The sequence below is a fragment of the Paramormyrops kingsleyae genome, chromosome 13 (genome assembly GCF_048594095.1).
Source record: "Paramormyrops kingsleyae isolate MSU_618 chromosome 13, PKINGS_0.4, whole genome shotgun sequence".
Classification (NCBI taxonomy): Eukaryota; Metazoa; Chordata; class Actinopteri; order Osteoglossiformes; family Mormyridae; genus Paramormyrops; species Paramormyrops kingsleyae.
The window spans coordinates 31,040,315-31,059,865 of NC_132809.1; the positions used below are offsets into that span (position 1 = coordinate 31,040,315).

General features: G+C 52.0%; 1 protein-coding gene across 3 annotated transcripts in view; it reads right to left on the bottom strand.

Moving 5' to 3' along the window:
- Nucleotides 1–58: 58 nt before the first annotated feature.
- bcar1 (BCAR1 scaffold protein, Cas family member) overlaps nucleotides 59–19,551 on the bottom strand; it is a 66,032-nt gene continuing 46,539 nt past the window's right edge. For all 3 annotated transcript variants that reach the window (XM_072698612.1, XM_072698611.1, XM_072698610.1), the window contains exons 3-7: nucleotides 10,029–10,172; nucleotides 7,129–7,242; nucleotides 5,854–7,035; nucleotides 4,196–4,285; nucleotides 59–2,470 (exon numbers count right to left, since the gene is read on the bottom strand). In XM_072698612.1, coding sequence (XP_072554713.1) covers nucleotides 1,961–2,470; nucleotides 4,196–4,285; nucleotides 5,854–7,035; nucleotides 7,129–7,242; nucleotides 10,029–10,172 — 2,040 coding nt within the window. In that variant the 3' untranslated portion in view covers nucleotides 59–1,960. The remainder of the gene's footprint in view (nucleotides 2,471–4,195; nucleotides 4,286–5,853; nucleotides 7,036–7,128; nucleotides 7,243–10,028; nucleotides 10,173–19,551) is intronic.

A 19,551-nucleotide genomic window follows, 5' to 3' on the forward strand; every position in this document is an offset into this window, starting at 1 on the left:
CCCAGGAAAGACAACTCGGAGCAGGGGCGTTACCCCCAGGCACCGACGAAGAGACAGCTTACAGTTTGTATTTTTAATGAAAATATATTAAACATATATTTTCCAGTTACTTAATACACAGTATGTCCTTAACATATTTCTTAACATTTTCAAATCTTACAACATATATCTGAGAACAGAATACCAGTACGACAAATACCAGTACGCTCGGGTGCTTATTCTTGTATGCTTTTCTCATTCGCTTCAAACTTACACACAACAACATGTTGTATTCCTCTCCAGGGAGTTTCTGACACATTCTAATGTGTAGAATATTAACAGGGTCTTAAAAAAAAAAAAAAAAAGGTAACAATGAGTGATAAAGTCCTCGTTAGACAAATAAGAGCTGATGCAGGTCCGCTGGCAGGTCCTGCGAGGGACAGGCTGCCCGGCCACGCCTCCTCTGATGCAGGTCCGCTGGCAGGTCCTGCGAGGGACAGGCTGCCCGGCCACGCCTCCTCTGATGCAGGTCCGCTGGCAGGTCCTGCGAGGGACAGGCTGCCCGGCCACGCCTCCTCTGATGCAGGTCCGCTGGCAGGTCCTGCGAGTGCCAGGTTGCCCGGCCACGCCTCCTCTGATGCAGGTCCGCTGGCAGGTCCTGCGAGGGACAGGCTGCCCGGCCACGCCTCCTCTGATGCAGGTCCGCTGGCAGGTCCTGCGAGTGCCAGGTTGCCCGGCCACGCCTCCTCTGATGCAGGTCCGCTGGCAGGTCCTGCGAGTGACAGGCTGCCCGGCCACGCCTCCTCTGATGCAGGTCCGCTGGCAGGTCCTGCGAGGGACAGGCTGCCCGGCCACGCCTCCTCTGATGCAGGTCCGCTGGCAGGTCCTGCGAGTGCCAGGCTGCCTGGCCACGCCTCCTCTGATGCAGGTCCGCTGGCAGGTCCTGCGAGTGCCAGGCTGCCCGGCCACGCCTCCTCTGATGCAGGTCCGCTGGCACAGCATTAGCAATGGTAGCGCAGGAGGGTCTCTGCGCTGTGAATGTGTTTCTTACCCAGATTAGCAGAAACCGGTGCCATGTTTCCTTGTGTGGTGATAGAGAAGACTGTTTATACTCCCCATAATTGCCTAAAGACCCCCCCCCCCCAGGAAGGAGGGACCCCCTGGCCTGCAGGAGGAGGCACCACAGATGTCCAGGGGGGGACTAGGAAACAGGCTGGGGGGTGTGGATTATTGCCACAATGCAGGTCAGAGCGTGGCATGTCTTTGCTGGTGGGGGTTCGAGACGGGGAGCGGTCTGATTGACCCCTGTGCTTCCAAAATGACGATAGGGACCCCCACTACCCCCTAAGCTTCTAGAAAGCCTTGTCTCAGTCAGTCAGGCTCACTGACCTATGTTATCACTCCCCGATCTCATCAGCGGAGCAGAGACTCTATTAAAGCACATGCTATCTGCGTAATTGGGCTCCTTTAATTAGCACGCTGAGCCCGTCTCATGACAATGGCAGACCTGAAGACACTATTACTGGTTTGTCAATGTGGCCCCGCCCCTGTCTTCCGTTCTCCACACCCCGCTGGTCTCTCCTTAGATTGAAGGGGCTTTTCTTTTTCTTTTTTCCCGTAATTTGTCCCGGGGGGGAAACCATATTAAGGATTTCTACATATGTGAGTTAAAAACTGAAACAGCCTTCAGCTCGGTCCTTAATAATAATAATAATAATAATAATAATAATAATAGCAACTATTAAAATTCATATCATTGTAGTTACAGTAAAGCAGTAATGGTGATAATGATCAGTCTAAAAACTACGGTCTCTCTCTGGATCTTCAGTAATGCTGCTTCTGTTACCCGTCCCAAGTGCAGCCTGAGTATTTACACAGATCCATGTACAACTGGCCAGTCTGACAGACATCTTTTTGGAGGAGATTAAAAGCCCAGGAGGCAGTGGTCCGTGGGGGGAGGGGGAAGGGACCAAGGGTGCCCTCACATGGCCGCTAGCTGGGTGAGCACCGTGCGGAAGTGCTGCGTGCGGGTGGCCAGCTCGCGCACGCGTTCCGTCATGTCCCGGGCGGCGCTGGCGGACGGGTACTGCAGAGCTGCCGTCTTGGTGCTCACCACGATGTCTTTGAGCTTCTCGCAGAGCGCGTTGCTGTACTGCGTCACGCGGGCCCGCACCTCCGACGACTTGGCCTGCCGCGCCAGTGTGTCGCCGATGAAGACCAGCTTGTGCGCGCTCAGGATGACAAACTTGCTGTGCGCCACGAAGATCTTGGGTGGCTGGTTTGCACCGATGGCGGAGTAGAAAGCGTCCACGGCATTGGTCAGCGTGGTGATGTTGGCCTCGCACTGTTCCAGGTAGAAGAGCAGCAGCTGGCGGTCGCTGGCGCTGAGCCCCCCCCGTGAAGCGCCATAGTGGGACGGCGGGCTCCAGCCAGATGGGTCGTTGTTGATCGGTCGGCTCACTTCCTGTTCCAACCGCTCAAACTGTTTCAGCTGTGTGAGAGGGGGAGAGGTGTCACCCTTATGAGAGCATTATTTATAGCCCTTATTTATAGCTACACGAATTTGGGGGAACATGCGACAGAGACACAGCATCATACAGACAAACGGACAGATAGGCATCATCATGCACAAGCAGACAGAAGGCTTTCACACAGAGAGATGGCATCTTGCGGCATTATGCAGACAGACGTACAGACGCAGCATTATGCAAAGACAGACACAATAATATGCATAGGCAGAAAAGCAACATTATGCACATAGTCAGACAGAGCATCATTCACAGACACAGTAATGTGCATAGCCAGACGGGCAGAGCATCATGCACAGACACAGTAATGTGCATAGCCAGACGGGCAGAGCATCATGCACAGACAAAGTAATGAGCATAGCCAGACAGGGAGAGCATCATGCACAGACACCGTAATCAGCATAGCCAGACGGGCAGAGCATCATGCACAGACACAGTAATGTGCATAGCCAGATGGGCAGAGCATCATGCACAGACACAGTAATGTGCATAGCCAGACAGGGAGAGCATCATGCACAGACACAGTAATGTGCATAGCCAGATGGGCAGAGCATCATGCACAGACACAGTAATGTGCATAGCCAGACGGGCAGAGCATCATGCACAGACACAGTAATGTGCATAGCCAGACGGGCAGAGCATCATGCACAGACACAGTAATGTGCATAGCCAGACAGGGAGAGCATCATGCACAGACACCGTAATCAGCATAGCCAGACGGGCAGAGCATCATGCACAGACACAGTAATGTGCATAGCCAGATGGGCAGAGCATCATGCACAGACACAGTAATGTGCATAGCCAGACAGGGAGAGCATCATGCACAGACACAGTAATGTGCATAGCCAGATGGGCAGAGCATCATGCACAGACACAGTAATGTGCATAGCCAGACAGGGAGAGCATCATGCACAGACACCGTAATCAGCATAGCCAGATGGGCATAGCATCATGCACAGACACAGTAATGTGCATAGCCAGATGGGCAGAGCATCATGCACAGACACAGTAATGTGCATAGCCAGACAGGGAGAGCATCATGCACAGACACCGTAATCAGCATAGCCAGACGGGCAGAGCATCATGCACAGACACAGTAATGTGCATAGCCAGATGGGCAGAGCATCATGCACAGACACAGTAATGTGCATAGCCAGACAGGGAGAGCATCATGCACAGACACAGTAATGTGCATAGCCAGACGGGCAGAGCATCATGCACAGACACAGTAATGTGCATAGCCAGACGGGCAGAGCATCATGCACAGACACAGTAATGTGCATAGCCAGACAGGGAGAGCATCATGCACAGACACCGTAATCAGCATAGCCAGACGGGCAGAGCATCATGCACAGACACAGTAATGTGCATAGCCAGACGGGCAGAGCATCATGCACAGACACAGTAATGTGCATAGCCAGACAGGGAGAGCATCATGCACAGACACAGTAATGTGCATAGCCAGATGGGCAGAGCATCATGCACAGACACAGTAATGTGCATAGCCAGACAGGGAGAGCATCATGCACAGACACCGTAATCAGCATAGCCAGATGGGCAGAGCATCATGCACAGACACAGTAATGTGCATAGCCAGATGGGCAGAGCATCTTGCACAGACACAGTAATGTGCATAGCCAGACAGGCAGAGCATCATGCACAGACAGCAGACAGACAGACAGACACACCTGCTGCTGCTCCAGCTGGCTTTTGTTTTGTCGGATGATGTTCCCCTTTTCCAGCAACTGCTTTTGGTTTTTCTCAAACTCTTCCTTCCCCTGAAAATGCCACAGGTGTGAAACAGGCATCACCTCAAATGACATTTCACATCCACAAATGCAGACATATGCAAAGACACCACAGGCGCACACACACACAGCACACACACACAGCACACACACACACACACAGCACACACAAAGCACACACACAGCTCACACAGCACACACACAGCACACACACACACACACAGCACACACACACACACACACACAGCACACACACACAGACACACACACACAGCACACACACACAGCACACACACATACACACACACACACACACACAGCACACACACACACACAGCACACACACACACAGCACACACACACAGCACACACACAGCACACACACACACACACAGCACACACACACACACAGCACACACACACAGCACACACACACACAGCACACACACACAGCACACACACACACACACACACAGCACACACACACACACACACACACAGCACACACACACATACACACACAGCACACACACATACACACACAGCACACACACACAGCACACACACACAGCACACACACACACAGCACACACACACACACACACACAGCACACACACATACACACACAGCACACACACACAGCACACACACAGCACACACACACACACACACAGCACACACACACAGCACACACACACACAGCACACACACACACACACAGCACACACACATACACACACAGCACACACACATACACACACAGCACACACACACACACACACACAGCACACACACACATAGCACACACACATACACACACAGCACACACACACACACAGCACACACACACAGCACACACACACACACACACACACACAGCACACACACATACACACACAGCACACACACATACACACACAGCACACACACACAGCACACACACACACACAGCACACACACACACACACAGCACACACACACACACACAGCACACACAGCACACACACACACAGAACTTGGCCAGCACCAACCGCTGTGCCATCCATCCATGCATCCATCCGTCCTTTTGTAACCACTAATCCTATTATTATGGGCCGCAGGGAGTCCAGAGTATATCCTGGAGGCCATAGACACAAGGCAGGGAACAACCCAGGATGGAACGCCAAGAGATCACAGGGCACTCACACACCACTCAAAGCTATGCCGTCAGATGTTATTTAGTATACAGTGAAGGATGTCATTCCTCATATACCCATATAAGCAACAACTTTGTCACGGTTCGTCCTACATTAATAGCCACACGCAGGTATGCAGATATGAAGCCACTCTTAGTATGTCCCCTCCTGCATGACACTGTAAAGCATCATGGGTATGATGCATGCGTGTGGTGACGCGTGGTGTTGGGGTGAGTGTGGGGGGAGGCTGTTACAGGGGGTTAGGGCTCTGCAGTGGGAACATGTAATATCCTCTCAGCCTTCCCCTTGGCCAGTACTGATTAATGGAAGCAACCATTCCCTGTTTATAAGTGCCTGGTGAATTCGCTGGGCTGTATGAAACATTAACCAGAGTGCCATCGACCATGACTCAGGAGCGATACCTGTAAATGCACGTAATCGTAGTCTTCCATCCAGCCTTCCTCCGTGGTGTCATACGGCCTCTCCTGGGACTCCTCCTCTGTCGTGAACTTGGGTGGTGAGGGGAGGGGGCGGGACTGGATATTGGTCCTCTCGGGCAGCCCCGTCTGATAGGCTGAGATGTTATTGTTGTTGCCCGGGGCCTCAACAGGCTGCTGCTTGGCCTTCCTGAACAGCAGCGTGGCATTGCCGTGCAGGAAGGAGGCCAGCTGTTTAGTGTCGTCTGGCACGCCCCGTGAGCACATGACCAGGCGGTCCAGGTCGTCGCCGCCAGGGGGCGGGGCCAGCAGGGCACCCAGGGCCCAGCCCGTGCCTTCCAGCGACTGGCTGTGCTGCAGGAGGCCCTGGTACCCCTCTTCCATCTTGTGGAGCTGCCTGCTCAGCTTGGCCTGCAGCGTGCGGTCGGGTGCCAGGGCGGCGTTGGCCACAGCGCCACGGGCAAACTCCAGCAGCTCCCCGACGGACACCTTCACGCGCTCAACGGCCTGCCGTAGCGCCGGGAGGCTGGCCTCCATCTGCTGGGCGCTGCGCCAGTTCCCGCTGACGAAGGACATCAGCAAGGAGACGGAGCCCTGCACGGCCTGCTGCAGGCGCGCCAGCCGCTCCATGGCCGGCTCCAGCTCCAGGTTCAGGCGGCCCGCGCCGGCCGAGGAGGAGCACGACGACGACTCCTTGACGGGCACCAGGTCCAGGGAGGAGGTGGAGAGATTGCTACGCGTGCTGCCCGTGCTGGAGGCCGAGAGGCGCTTGAAGCTGACACTAAGCTCTTCAGCGCCCCCTGTCGCCGAGGCTGCGTCACGCACTACCTGCGGCGGCACGTCGTACACATAGTCGTCGGCGTCTTCACTGCCGGCCGGTCGCTCGCGTGGGAAGTCGTAGATGTCCTGGGGCCCGCAGGAGACACCAGGCCTCAGGCTGGCCGGGATGTCGTAGACCTCCTGGCCGAGAGCCGGGCCGTCCGAGGGCCACCTGCCCGGCAGAGTGGGGGGCGGCACGTCGTACACGTCCTCAGGGGCCGTGCTGGGACCTGGGGTCTTGCTTTCGGGGCTCGCCGCCTTCACGAAGTGGGGGGGCACGTCATACGTCTCTTCCCTGATGGGGCCGTCTGGCACGTCCTTGCTGACGGAGGGAGGGAAGTCGTACACCTGAGGGGGGGCAGAGAGGCATGACCTGTGAGTGCCTGGGCGAAAGTGGCCGTTCCAGGATTGGGGGGGGGGGGTACAGAGACAAAGTCTAACCGTTTGCTGGGACAGAGCTTGGCTCTTGTCTATGCTGGGCGGAGTGTCATAGATCTCCTGGCCACTGTCTTGCCTTGGGGGTCCCTTCACGGCCATGGGGGGCGTGTCGTACACCTAGAGAGGGGGGAAGAGGGTTAAAATCATCCTCACATGTACACAACAATCACATGGCCCTGGCTGGCAGCCCGGGGACACGCGGCATCTGTCCCAGAGCGGCACGCAGCCAGATATCACTGAATCACGCAGACAGAGCAATTACCCACGACACTGCAGCACCGGCTGCAATTCCTCACGCTGACACTCGGAGGTGCTACAGGCAGCGGAATGACCGGGTTCAATCACGGCAGCTGAATCTGGCCAGTTCAGGAGTGAACCCAAAACCAAGGCGGCTAATTAAATCAAGCTCTCAAGAGCTCATCAGCGTGATTCACTTTAATGAGAAGCTAATGGGGAGGGGCTGTTTTTCTGTCTTAATCTCTAGCCCAGGGGGGGCAATCTTATCCGCAACGGGCCGGTGTGTATGCAGGTTTTTGGGATAACCTGTAGGTCAGCTGTTCATACCCAGGTGTGAGGACTCTTCAGCCAATCAGTCCTCTAATTAGTAATCTAATTAGGGAGCTGCAGCGAAAACCCGCATACACACCGGCCCTTTGCGGATAAGATTGGCTACCCCTGCTCTAGCCGCACCGTCTTACCAGAAAATTCTATCATCCCCTCTCTGCCACCTCGCTCTTGCATGTCTGCTCTGAGTGGGCGAAACGTTCAGGTGCGTGGGGGGGGGATGCTTGACAGCGACATTGATTCCCGCGGCAGGAAGGCCGTGCTTCACACCTCCGGTGAGGAATGGATTTCCTGTCGGTGGGCTGGGTGCGCAGCCCCGGAACGGAGCGGCGGAAGTGGGCCGATGCCCGCTGCAGCTCACTGCACAAGTCTAATATAACGGGGGCTTCTGGTTTGCATCCCTGAGAGGAGACCTGGGCCACGGTGTCAAGGACGTGCAGCAACAGTGACATGACACTTTGTCCTCTGAAGGTGCTTAGGGCTTCAGCAATGCTGGTATAGTGCAGTCCGGGACATTACCCATTCAGTCGTTCATTCATTCATTTATTCATTCAGTTGCCAGTTGGCTTATCAAGCTGACACTTACATATGAATATGAATAGACCATAAATAAATGAAAAGCGACTGCTGGCTTTGCTATCGAGTCCACATTTCATACTCTCGCGAGGGGTCATGTGGGGTTATCTGTCCCCGCAGGATAGCAGAATCTATCCGTGAGCTTGAACACGCAGACACCAGTTCACGGCCCGCACGCGCTGCCGCGCACACGCATTTGCACGCGCACGTACGCAGTCAGCTTCACAGCGATATACATATTCATGCTGAGGCGTGTTCTGCTGATTGAGGCCGTGCGAGATCAATGCAGATCTGCGTGAGGAATACCAAAGACCGACGGGGTGTGCCCTTGTCGAGTGACAGACAGGCTCCCTGGCTGCTCCTTAATCCCCATTAAAATGCATAGAACACCCCCCCCCACCCCATTGAGACTCATGGGTAAAAAGAACCTCAAAGTCACACACCATGAAAAGTTTGCTGCTCCAAGTTGACCAGAAAAATGAAGTAAATCTGTCCCCCAGCCCACACGAGAGATCTTCTCTGCTCCCAGGGATCGAATTGGATCAGGTCGGATCGAATTGGATCAGATTGGATCGAATTGGATCAGATTAGATCCGATCTGATCAATTCAAATCAATTTATTTATCAAAAGCTCAACAGTTCAGCAAACCGTGGTAGATGTACGCAACGAAGTGAGTTTCCCTGAGAACTACCACATATGAATGTGTCATAAATAAATGAAAAGGGTCTGACGGCTTGTTACCGAATCCACCCCAGCCATGAGGCGCCTATGAATATTGGCGTGACCACAAGGCCCTGGCGTTCAGCTGCCTGCCCGCTGCCGGGCACCGGCTAAGCTCTCCACAGAGCAGCCAGCAGGTGGCACAGTGACTAAGGACACACAGGTATATCCAGGATGGATTCCAGGAGCTGTCCCGGCTGTTGTACCCTTGAGAAAGGTGTTTAACGTGAACCAGGCCGGCAGGATATGCAGCTGAATAAATGAGTGGAATCAGCAAGGTGATTTTGGGGGAAAAACTGGCCATTAAAAACCCCCCATCAGACTCAGAAGGGGGATGGAAACAGAGGAGCGCCCCCTATGTCTCCCCATCCGTCTGTGCTACCTCGGGCTCCCCGTCACGGTGGGTTGGGCTCCCTGCCCCCCCCCTCCCTCCTCAGGGCCGCTTTAGGGTGTCGTAGCCCATTTCCCATTTCAAACGGCAAAGTGTGGAAGTACGACTTTTATTGTCATATTAAACACATTGTTTCTCCGAGGCCAAGCTGTGAAAAGCTGCCTCCGGACACAGAAATCTACCCCCAAATGACCCCTCCAAAAAGAGGACTGAAGCTACAGCTCACCCGTGCAGCGAGATCCAAACTGCGCAGCATGAAATATTTATGGGGAATTAAACTCTCTGTGGGAGCAGGACGGCTCTGGACACCTGAGCCAGCAGAAAACAGAGGTGACCTCTGGGTCGACGGGTTCCGGGTCGAAGAACCAGCGACGCCTGAGAGTGTTGAGACAGACCCTGAATGGGCAACACTGCAGTGACTGGGGCATCTTGGGGGAGGCTGGAGCTGAATATCTTTGCCTGCCACCACTTAGGGGTTTGCGAACAGCCGGATGAAAATATCCACTTTTATTATTCATATTAGAATGACCTACTTTGCCCTTGCATCCTCCATGAATCATTAATGCAATTTTTATGACCATATGCAGCCTGCATACACACTGAAGCCCCCCCGGTCCGCTGTATGTATGGAACTCATGGTGCTGTTCTTACCTGCTGGTTGTACTGGTTCCGGGTTGGGGGCACATCATAGATGTCCTGGGATGGTGCGAGATGCCGTGGGACGTCGTACTCGTCTTGCTCCGTCTTCCCCGTTTCATACACGTACACCTGTCCAATTCGAGTGGGCACCACCACCTATGGGGGGTGGGGGGTGGAGGGGGGAGGGAAGATGGAGTCTGTGACCAGCAGGCCCTAGGCAAAGCTTCTCTTGGGAGGCCCTGATTCATGGGCCCCGGGCAACAGCCTGTTCTGCCCATGGCTAGTGGCTAGAGCCGGGCCCTGCCTGTCACGGAGCCTGAGAGAGACTGGAAACCGAGGTGACAGAAGTCCCCGTGATAGTGTGACTGCACCCTGCCCAGCGCTGTTAGTCGTCATGGAAGCACTGACCAGCAGCACGTCGCTATCAGCATTAGCGTGAGTGCTAACCGACAGCACAGTATGGGAGCAGTACAGGCTGCTCACCTTGCATCACCAAGGCCTCCTCACACACATCTACATACCGCTGCTTGGTGGAATTAGCTCACGCCGGCATCCCTGGTTAGCAGAGCAGTCGGTTCCAACACTTTTAGCATTTAGCATTCACCCCCCCCACACTCACTGCATGGGCGCCAAGACCCATCTGTTGATTCGCACTGGCCAGCGCTCCATTCAGGGTCTGAAAGGTGGCCCCAAATTGGTGTCATGGGTCCTGACCTCCTGCTGACGAATGAAGATGAGATATGCAGCAACATCGACTTTCAGCTGCCCAGTATCTCCAAACGCCCACCAGTATGTGACACCACGTCGGTAAACATTACCAGTAAAAAACCCTCAGCCCACTAGCAGATCCATGCCACTACTGTGGAGATAATGCAAGCCATCTTGCACCGTGACTGTGATGTGAATCAAGTGTGAAGAACGGCTTGGGGGGGGGGGGGGGGGTGCAAGAGAAGTGAGACAGGAGGGCAGTGGGACTGATAAGGTGCCGCATTCTGAAATGTCACCACAAGGTTCCAGGAAGACACGTGTGTGACATCACTACGGTGGTCTACTAGTGTGAGGTGTGACCTCCACGGCTCGTTTGCGGTTTCCCGTTCACATTTGGAGGGGTGGGGGGTCTCCATGCTGGGGCGCAGTGCATTATGGGCTGGCAGGAAAAAGCTGTCACACAAAAGTTCTGCGGACTAAACTGCAGCATGAGAAACGACCATCAGGATAACGTACGTGAACGAGGTGGACTGCTGAAAATGTGCCGAGCTCGGCAGCCGGATCCCAGAGGAGCTGTCAGGCCCAATCCCCACCTCCTATCGCCCACCCCTGTAACCCCCCCGTGAGCTGAGACTCCCCTATATCTCAGAAGGGAGGCAATTATCCAAACATCTCACCGGGTCATTTTACTGAAGAAATTCTAATCAAATGTACAACAACAAGGAATCTTTAGCTGAAAACACCTGGTGTCAAGTGGCACTATTCGGGTTACAAGTCCCAAAGGTATCCCAGTTTCCCGCGCGCAATGAGTTGCATTTACCATCATGCAAAAATAATGAAAACGGCAAGGAATGCAAGTTTCCGAGCGACAACCTCGACACAACGTTATTTATTAATGAGGGGGTGGAAGTACACAAAGACCCGCCATTTTCCCTCAAAGTGATCAAAGCTGTTTCATTCGCCAGATAAAACAATGTGACCAGTGATTACACATGGTAATCTGGCTAACGGATCTGGCTATGGCATTTCTGCCTACGCTGCTGATCTGTAGCCATGGAAACCAATAAGAGTGACGGCAGCCCCCATTGCGGGAAGCTCACACAGAACGGTGTGCAGAGCTGGTCCCGGGTACTGTGGGTGAGCATGCAGAGTGCTTCCTCTGCACCCACAGCTCCCCCGGGCTCATGCTCGTCAGCCGAATTAAATGGTGATTGAATTATGGGAGAAAACTGCCCGTGGCCCCGAAGATGTAGCACAGCAGCATGCAGGTCAGGTGACAGATCTGGAGGGAACCCAGCGGGACCAAGCACAGCTGCACGTCAAATGGATCACACATTTGTGCAAACTGTGAAAAGAAATTAATTTCAGCTAGTGCAGGCATGAAGTCACAGCACAGAGGTACATTTCTATGCAGAGCACAGAGCTATGCCTCTACAAAGAGCACAGAGCTACAGCTCAATGGAGAGCACAGAGCTACAACTGTACATAGAGCACAGTGCTACAGCTCTACTCAGGGCACATAGCTATATCTCTATGCAGGGCACAGAGCTACACCTTTATGCAGAGCACAGCGCTACAGCTCTATGTAGAGCACAGTTACAACTATACATGAAGCACAGCACTTCAACTCATAGCACAGAGCTACACTTCAACTCAGAGCACAAGGCTACACCTCTATGTAGAGCACAGAGCTACACCTATGCACAGAGATACACCACTACACAAAGCACGTGGCTACACCTCTATGTAGAGCACAGAGCTACACCTATGCACAGAGATACACCACTACACAAAGCACGTGGCTACACCTCTATGTAGAGCACAGAGCTACACCTATGCACAGAGATACACCACTACACAGAGCACGTGGCTACACCTCTATGTAGAGCACAGAGCTACACCTATGCACAGACATACACCACTACACAGAGCACGTGGCTACACCTCTATGTAGTGCACAGAGCTACACCTATGCACAGACATACACCACTACACAGAGCACGTGGCTACACCTCTATGTAGAGCACAGAGCTACACCTATGCACAGAGATACACCACTACACAGAGCACGTGGCTACACCTCTATGTAGGGCACAGAGCTACACCTATGCATAGAGATACACCACTACACAGAGCACGTGGCTACACCTCTATGTAGCGCACAGACTTACATCTCTACACAGAGCACAGCTATACCTCTATAGAAAGTGACAATGTTATGAACAGAACTGGCAGAAACTATGTTGGACGAGACCCTGGGGTGCTGAACTGGGAACTGCCAGTGAAGTAGAGAAAACAGGGGGCTAAAACAGGAACTGCGTGGGAGAGCTACTTGACTGTGAAGAGACTGTCTACTGGTGAGAGTCAGCATGTTAAACTATCTACCAGTGAGAGTCAGCATGTTAAACTATCTACCAGTGAGAGCCAGAATGTTAAACAATTTACGGGCGAAAGTCAACATGTTAAACTTTCAATGCTTTAAAATATATACTAGTGAGGGACAACACGCTAAACTATCAACACGCTAAACTACCTACCAGTGAGTGCCAGCATGTTAAACAATCTACTTGTAAGACTGAGTAAGTTAAACTTATCTATCGAAGAGAGTCAACACATTAAACTATATACCAGTGAAAGTCAACACCTTCAACTCTCACTTTACAGTATTATATCTGCTATAGCTACCACACCATGAGGGCACATGCCTCATTCTGTGCTAATGAAGTGTCATGATGCTTCAGTATCTGCCCATAATCGGTGTCCCATGACTCACACCACCATCTCCCAATGTGAACAATCAATGGCCGCTCAGAGGGAGCTACAGCTTGATAGGTAATTAAGTCTTCACACTTTAAGTAAACCTGACAACACATTTGCATTAATCTACTCCTCCTGACCACCCCTGCCCCCCCACCCTCACTGGGTGCAATCCTCACAATGCCGCAGCAGAGGGGCCCGATTCCTCCTCCGACAGCCCGGCCCCTCTCACCTCCATCTGGAGAGTCCACAATCCTGGCAGCTTCCGAGGAAAGACGGCGCAGTCAAGAAGGACGAGAGAACCGAAAAGCTCAAGGGGCCTCATTTGTTAACTACTCTCCCATCTCAGCGTGTGTCTGTATCTATCTGCCGTGCTTATTTATGGCTGCCAGGAAAAAGAAGAAAAAAAAATGCTTAATAACCATACAGCTGTAAATCTGGGGAACAGGTGGAGGGCTGACAACTGCATATGTCAGGGATTTAAGGGTTAGCTACTATATTTTCCTTCAGAGACAATAGCAGCGCATTGTCCCAGGCTGACACCCCTGATTCGTCCCTGTCATAAGTCATTACTGCCAACTACTGGGCTTTCATCTTCCTATCACCATGAGACGCCCACCCCCCCTTAGTCCCCACCCCAGTTTGCTAGACCAGCTCCCGGTCTTTACATTCCTCACCCACCCCCCCCCCCCCCCCCAGTAATGGGCCCCATTTGCCACGCTGCCGCGGACACGGTTTAGACGCGCTAACGAATCGGCAGCAGGTGTTTCATTAAATGCTTCCCAGGTCAATGTCTCCTCATCTTCAGTACCAGCACAAACAAGTCGCCTCCAAGCCAGCTCTTCGCCTCACTCCGGCGTCTCACTTCTCTCACCGGTGCACACCTTCACACTAATTTCTGCCGCGTCCGCAGCGATCTCCCTCAGGAGAGCCGGACCGGGAGAGGCGATGGACTCCAGTTAATCTCCGAGCTGACAGTGCAAGTAAGCATTTTAAGCACATAAATATTGCACATTACAACGAACGAGCCCGAAAGGTTCATTAATATTTCATATTTGGGAGGGAGATTATTAACTCGGTGAAGTACACCGAATGAGCGATGACATCAGTACTCAGAGTAAACATCCAAATGCTTTAAGCACAGGGCAGACTGCCGCAGATTGAGGGTCATATCTGCCCGTGTAAAAAAAAGATTTTGTGGATCAATGTACGGTCACGCATGGTCTGTACATGAAGATCCCGCTCACAAGATGCAGGCCTTTCCTGTTCTGTCATGTCTCTTATTATTCCAGGCGATAAGATGGCAGGACCAAATAGGCAGTATATGCCTGAGCCCCCCCCCGCCCCCCCAGAAAGCTTTGATATATTGAGGCCCTTGGTTGGTGAACTAAACAGGTCAGTGACGACTCAAAACAAAGCGGGGTGAAAAGGGACAATTTGGCAGCCATTTCTTTTTCCACGCTTCTGTTTTCTCTCTCTGCTGCAGATGTGCGCGTCCTGGCTGATTTCCCATATTGAAATGAGCACCGTGTGCTCGATTCATACCTCTTGATCCCCGAAACCCCGCTTGCAATTTTAACAAGCCTTCAAGGGGCAAATACGGGATGTGAAATGCAGCAAACGTAAATCCTGCATGCATGGAGAACAAAGGAGATCTGGAGTGTGGGGCTGCTCATCATCTAGTCTGATAAAATAATCTGGCTTAATCTCCTAACCTGGCACCTCAAGTGGAAGAGGCTCCCAGAATAATGTAACAGATTAACTAAAACTACAGGATCCATTATCATAACATTAGCACTTCAAAATGGCTGACTCCCGCTTTCTGCATTTATCTTTAATCTCTTCTAATCAAAATTAAAATGCCCTGGGGAGGGAGAGGGAGTGGAGCACAGCATGAATTACAGATCTGTCTAGCAAGGGTTCCAAGGAAAACTTGATGAGATACAGTGTTGATATTTCCACGCACTGCATGGAATGCATGTAACTAGCGCCCCTGCCCTGTCTGTAGCTCTTAGTTATATAAAAACCACACAGTAGTGGTTGGGCATCTTTAGCTCTAATCTATTTCACTTTGTCGTATAGGGAGGGTTGACAACCCCCAAGCTAAACTATCAATAGCGGGTAAGAAAAGGGAGGTGAACGCTTGAGGGATCTTCTTATCTGTGTTTAAATAGGCTATCAGTGACCCTTGAGTTGGATGGGGAACTGCCCAGGGGTCAGCATTCCAATGGGCCGTGATTATGATGTCACAAAGGAAAGAGGTGTGTCACTTCCAACATTCTATTGAGCTGCAGTGATGTCACAAAGGGACACGGGGATGGAGGGGAGGGGCGATGTCAATAAAGCACCAGAACAATGATGGACTTTGAATGGTACTGAACATCAGTCTTGCACAGCTGTCCCCACGTCATGTTACGGGACACTATAAAACTCCCGATAGGGTGACACTGCAGCAGACTGCAGGCATGAGCCAGACAGCTGTGCCCACACCTCCCCGTGAATCCCAGCAAATGCCACCAGTGCTGGTCCATGAGGTCAAGACACCCTGTCCATCTGTGGAGAAGCTGTATATTTTATAGGTACCACTTGAAAAGGCTTTGCTTATGGGGGAAGAGGAAAACTCATCTTCACAACACCTCTAAGGCAGCCATGTTTCTGCCCAGTCCCCACGGCTCATACCATAAAAACATTGTACATCCAGCTGTTTTCATTATGCTGTCTAGCATGAAAACACCTCTATCTGCCTCATGGAGATTAAGTAACTATCTAACCAATTACAACCCCTCATAGGTTAAGTGCTCTCTGCTAAATCTTGTTAGCAGCTATAATATGTGTGAGTCACCCAAGTGGCCGGGACTCACCCACTACTGTCCCCCAAATGCTCCAGGCTTCTGCTGCTCTGCCCAGCAGCACATTGTGAAAGTGTGACAATGAACAGCAGCATCACGCTTCATCCAGATCTGAACACAACAGGTGAACCGCAGGGGACCGGGGCTCAGGAAGGATGTAGAACCAATAAGGAAGACTCTCGCCTGCCTGTCAACCTTCCTGTGGTCTGCATATGAATCCCCCTACGGCAATCTCCATCCCAGCCACCCATTGCCGGGTGACATCCCATCTGTGGCACAAGCTGTCTCGTCCCCAAGCAGGGGTGGTGGTGGGGGGGGGTTCAGCTCTGAATGGGCAAAGCCATTGTTCTCCGGTGAATGACTTTAGATGGTGAGACTGTTCTCAGGACAGAGATCCATGCTGGTGCCTTGTGTCTGACCTGCACAGAAGGAGAGGAACGCTCTGGCCCCATATCTGAAGAAGCATTATCCGTGACTGACCTCATCAACAGAAGCTAGAGAGCCCTATGAATGTCCTCCATCTGGACCAGGCCGAGCTCTGAAGGTGTAGTAAAGACCCATCTGGATGCATGTTGCTCTGGGTTAGGCGGTTCAGAGGGGTCACCAGGATCGCTGCACCCCGTGGTCGTGGCAGAGGGCACCGTCGGGGTCGAGCCACTGGAGACCCCGAACTGGCACTATAACCTGGGCGGCTGCAGGTGGGCATTCGTCCAGGGCCAGACACTGGGTGACGGAGCTCACAGCAGGGAGACGACGCAGCTGGGGTCAGAGTGCAGTGAGGGGGCATCAGAGGGGGCATCAGAGGGGGCATCAGGCCCAGGCAAGCAGAACGGATTTACAGAGGAACAGAGACACCCGGCTTGTTAATCCTGCCTCCTGAAACCCACCTTCCAGCCGGACTTCTCTATAACAAATTCCTCACATCGCTTCTGGGACTGTGCCCCCCCCCCCCAACTCACCCCCTCCGCTCTATCTCAGTCCCCAGGTTTACCTCAATCCATTTCAACAGACATTATTAGCATGACAAAGGTACGTTTTGATTAAGAAGTGCGTGCTTAGAAACTGCAACAACCTAATGGGAAATAGAGGAAGATTAAAAAACAACAGCAAACAAACAAACGGGGCAATTTGCATCGCAAAAAGGGAAAGAAGTAGCAAAATGCTTCTCGGGGAAAAAAATAACCAAACTATGGGTAAGAGAAGCACTGCATCATTGTTTCCAGTGAAGTATGGCAGACAGCAGCATGCAGCAGCCCTGCCACTGACCTTTGTATTAATAGCATATAATTATGTTTTTTATGATGCAGTTGTTGCTTGGCGTAGATCATTGCTGCTATACCGTAAAGTAATTACAAAACTAATATGTTAACTAACCCTGTTACCAGAGCATCTCTCTCTCTCTCTCTCTCTCACTCACACACACACACACACATACATTTGTATTCATATCTTTGTGGGGACTCTCCATTCATTCCCATGGGCAAAGCCCTAATCCCAACAATGATGACCTCAACGTCAAAAAAACTGGTTATTCTCACGTTGTGGGGATATTTCACAAGGGGAAGAGAATCATTCCAAAGTACTTGCGCAAATGGCAAATACAGGATTTATCATAATTCACTATAACCCCAAACTAATTTATAAAGATGCCGTTAAGAAGCTAAACAACATTAATTATGTAAGCATTTTACCATGCAGATTTCCCCACCAGAAAATGGGGATATTTTCCCCATCGATTCCCACCAGGATCGGAAATGCAGCCTCTCAGTTTTCCGAGGAGCTGCAGTCTATGGGCGGACGGCAAGGGCCTGTTGGGGGGAGGAGGCTCCGTGGCGTGTGGAGGGTAATGGGGACGAGCTCCTTCCCCCCCCCCTCCGCTGCAGGTGTATGTTTACAGCAGCTGACATCTGTGCCAAGGGCAAAACCTCCTTGCAGGAGGGCCCCCGGTCACTGGCCACTCCCACCCCCACAACTGAGAGGGTAATGAAAGGGCCAGAGCAAACCCGGCGTGTTTTAAAGAACTCCACCCCTCGCTCCCTCTCTTGTGGTTTCAGGCAGCAAATTTGTCTTTCTCACCATTATTAGAGCAGAAAATGATATCTTGCAGGTGGTGAAGTAATTACAGCAGGCAGGAAAGCAAGGACATCAAACACATCCACCCTTTACTGACCTACGTACAGAGCTATCAGACACATCCACCCTTTACAGAGCTACATACAGAGCTATCAGACACATCCACCCTTTACAGACCTACGTATAGGGCTATCAGACACATCCACCCTTTACAGACCTACGTACAGAGCTATCAGACACATCCACCCTTTACTGACCTAGGTACAGGCTATCAGACACATCCACCTTTTACAGACCTACGTACAGGGCTATCAGACACATCCACCCTTTACTGACCTACGTACAGGGCTATCAGGCACATCCACCCTTTACTGACCTACGTACAGGGCTATCAGACACATCCACCTTTTACAGACCTACGTACAGGGCTATCAGACACATCCACCCTTTACAGACCTACGTACAGAGCTATCAGACACATCCACCTTTTACAGACCTACGTACAGGGCTATCAGACACATCCACCCTTTACAGAGCTACATACAGAGCTATCAGACACATCCACCCTTTACAGACCTACGTACAGGGCTATCAGACACATCCACCTTTTACAGACCTACGTACAGGGCTATCAGACACATCCACCCTTTACAGACCTACATACAGAGCTATCAGACACATCCACCCTTTACAGACCTACGTACAGGGCTATCAGACATATCCACCCTTTACTGACCTACGTACAGGGCTATCAGACACATCCACCTTTTACAGAGCTACATACAGAGCTATCAGACACATCCACCCTTTACAGACCTACGTACAGGGCTATCAGACACATCCACCTTTTACAGACCTACGTACAGGGCTATCAGACACATCCACCCTTTACTGACCTACGTACAGGGCTATCAGACACATCCACCCTTTACTGACCTACGTACAGGGCTATCAGACACATCCACCCTTTACAGACCTACGTACAGGGCTATCAGACACATCCACCTTTTACAGACCTACGTACAGGGCTATCAGACACATCCACCCTTTACTGACCTACGTACAGGGCTATCAGACACATCCACCCTTTACTGACCTACGTACAGAGCTATCAGACACATTCACCCTTTACAGAGCTACGTACAGAG